This window comes from Pygoscelis adeliae, unplaced genomic scaffold (genome assembly GCF_000699105.1).
Source record: "Pygoscelis adeliae isolate BGI_AS28 unplaced genomic scaffold, ASM69910v1 Scaffold505, whole genome shotgun sequence".
Classification (NCBI taxonomy): Eukaryota; Metazoa; Chordata; class Aves; order Sphenisciformes; family Spheniscidae; genus Pygoscelis; species Pygoscelis adeliae.
In genome coordinates, this window is record NW_008824811.1 from 278633 (window position 1) to 280739 (window position 2107).

General features: G+C 49.4%; 1 protein-coding gene across 1 annotated transcript in view; it reads left to right on the forward strand.

The window, feature by feature from the left end:
* Window positions 1-2107, forward strand: part of LOC103917137 (chromosome unknown open reading frame, human C8orf33) — a 9586-nt gene that overhangs the window by 861 nt on the left and 6618 nt on the right. Inside the window, exons 2-3 of the mRNA XM_009324244.1 lie at window positions 5-110; window positions 912-1002. Of these exons, the coding sequence (XP_009322519.1) occupies window positions 5-110; window positions 912-1002 (197 nt within the window). The remainder of the gene's footprint in view (window positions 1-4; window positions 111-911; window positions 1003-2107) is intronic.

A 2107-nucleotide genomic window follows, 5' to 3' on the forward strand; every position in this document is an offset into this window, starting at 1 on the left:
GGAGCTGGAGCCCGGGAGCTCACGCGCTGTTCCGTGAGCGGAGGTGGGCGGCGGCGGAGGGGCCCGGTTTCCTCCCCGTGGCGGCGCGGAGGCTGCCCAGCATGGAGCGGGTAAGAGCTTTGCTCGGCCCCTCGCTCCTGTCCCGAGGCACCCTCTTCTCCACCGGCCCTTTGCCGAGGCACCTTTGCCCAGGCCCAGGCTCTCCTCCGGCTCCCGGGAGGTTTTCTTTAAAGGGCTTCCCTGGCCCTTGTGCCTGCCTTTCCCAACTCCTGGTCACCTCGTTACTCCGCTAAGGCAAGACTTTGTTCGTTTCCTAACGCGTTGTAACGACTTTCTTGTCCACGGGCAGGCTTCTGAGCCTTACTTTGCAGCTGCTTAGCGGGAGGCATGCAGGGTAAAAATACAGCAAAGGACTTGTGTTTTAAGATAAATTGTGTGTTGCCAGAGCTGTGCTGGAGAGAAATTTCCTGCTGTGGAGACGTATTATGCTATAGAATAAGCTTCAGGAAAAATGAGAAATCTTCCATTTGGGGCCTTTAAAAAGGAAGGAAGAGAAAAGGAAGAAAACACTCTGCGGGAAGTCTTGGCTTGCCAGGAGTGGGTGGCTTACAGCTAGTAAGAGTTTATTGTCTCTAATTTTTGTAATGAAGAGGGCTCACTTGGTGCCCTCCAAATAGGGAGTATTGCAGGGCTTGTGTCTCACCCTGTGCTGTGTTGGTTTATGGTATAAATTGAGCTGTTACACCACACACCTCACGTGTAAAGCCAGAAAAGAGGTTTATGACCTGCTAGTCTGATCTCCCACATAAGAGGGGAGAAGACTTCAGAAAACTCAGTTTTGGAATCAATTTTGCAGGTGAGAGATTTGTGCTTCTTTTAAACATTGTGCCTTCCCCCATCCCATGTCCAAGGCTCCCCAAAGCACGTTCCAAGATGAGCTGGAGTGGTGCATTTCGCAGCTGGAAGCAAATCTCCTTCGCCTCAGCCCAACCCCAAAACAAGGTATGTTGCTTCTCTCACAGTCTGCAGCCATATTCCAGCCTCAGTTCTGATTTAGCAGACCTGGACATTTTTCTGTTTCTTCTCTCCCGTCTGTTTCCTATTCTTGTGTTATGTGGGATTTGTTCTAAATACAAAACAAGATAAAGCATTGAACTTTAAGAACTGTCTGTCTGGAAGCAGCTTTATCTTTCATTCCTGTGACATTCATTCTCCGTGTTTTCTGTATTTGTTCTCATGTTCTCATCTCCTCATCTAACGGCTTGATTGTTTGGTTCTGCTACAGCTCGCTTTTGTTTTCCAATCTCAAGGAAATACTGTGTCAGTGTGTCTGGCCCTTAAACGCCAGTAGGTTTATTTTTGTGAAGCTTGTTCCTCATCGTTACTGTTCCAAGGAGAAACTACGTGAAAGATAAAATCCTATAAAGTATTTTTCAGGAGATCACAGTTTGATCTAGTCAGTCCAACTTGTAAATATATGAAGACATATGTCCTGCTCCTTCTGATGGCTCGTACTTAACATTTCGGGGGGGGGGGGGGGGGCCTGCCCGTTGTAAGATGCCTGGATGAGTGTTTGCTGGTGCACCTGAGGAGGTAGCAGTGATCACTACTTGCCCACACACCATGCTTGAGCATCAGACCATTTTGTTACACCCGGTACCTAGTGTCCAGCAGCAGCGGGGAAGGCTGTTCCTGGAGGGGATGCAGGAGCTGAGCACAGTGACAAGGCAAGCAGAGGCAGTGACTTGGCCAGAAAAGGGCCCCTTTGCACAGTACCTGACCCAGGAGAGCAAAGCAGTACTGCTGATGGTAACCAGGTTGCCAGAGAAATCTGGAGTCCAGATTGCCAGAGAAGTTTGCGGTGATGAGGCAGATCAAAGCTCTAGCCAGGAATTCAAGTCCATGGATCAGGGTCAAGGTCTGGATCAATGAGGTAGAATCATAGAATCATTAAGGTTGGAAAAGACCTCTAAGATCATCGAGTCCAACCGTCGACCCAACACCCCCATGCCCACTAAACCATGTCCCTAAGCGCCTCATCTACCCGTCTTGTAAATATTTCCAGGGATGGGGACTCAACCACTTCCCTGGGCAGCCTGTTCCAATC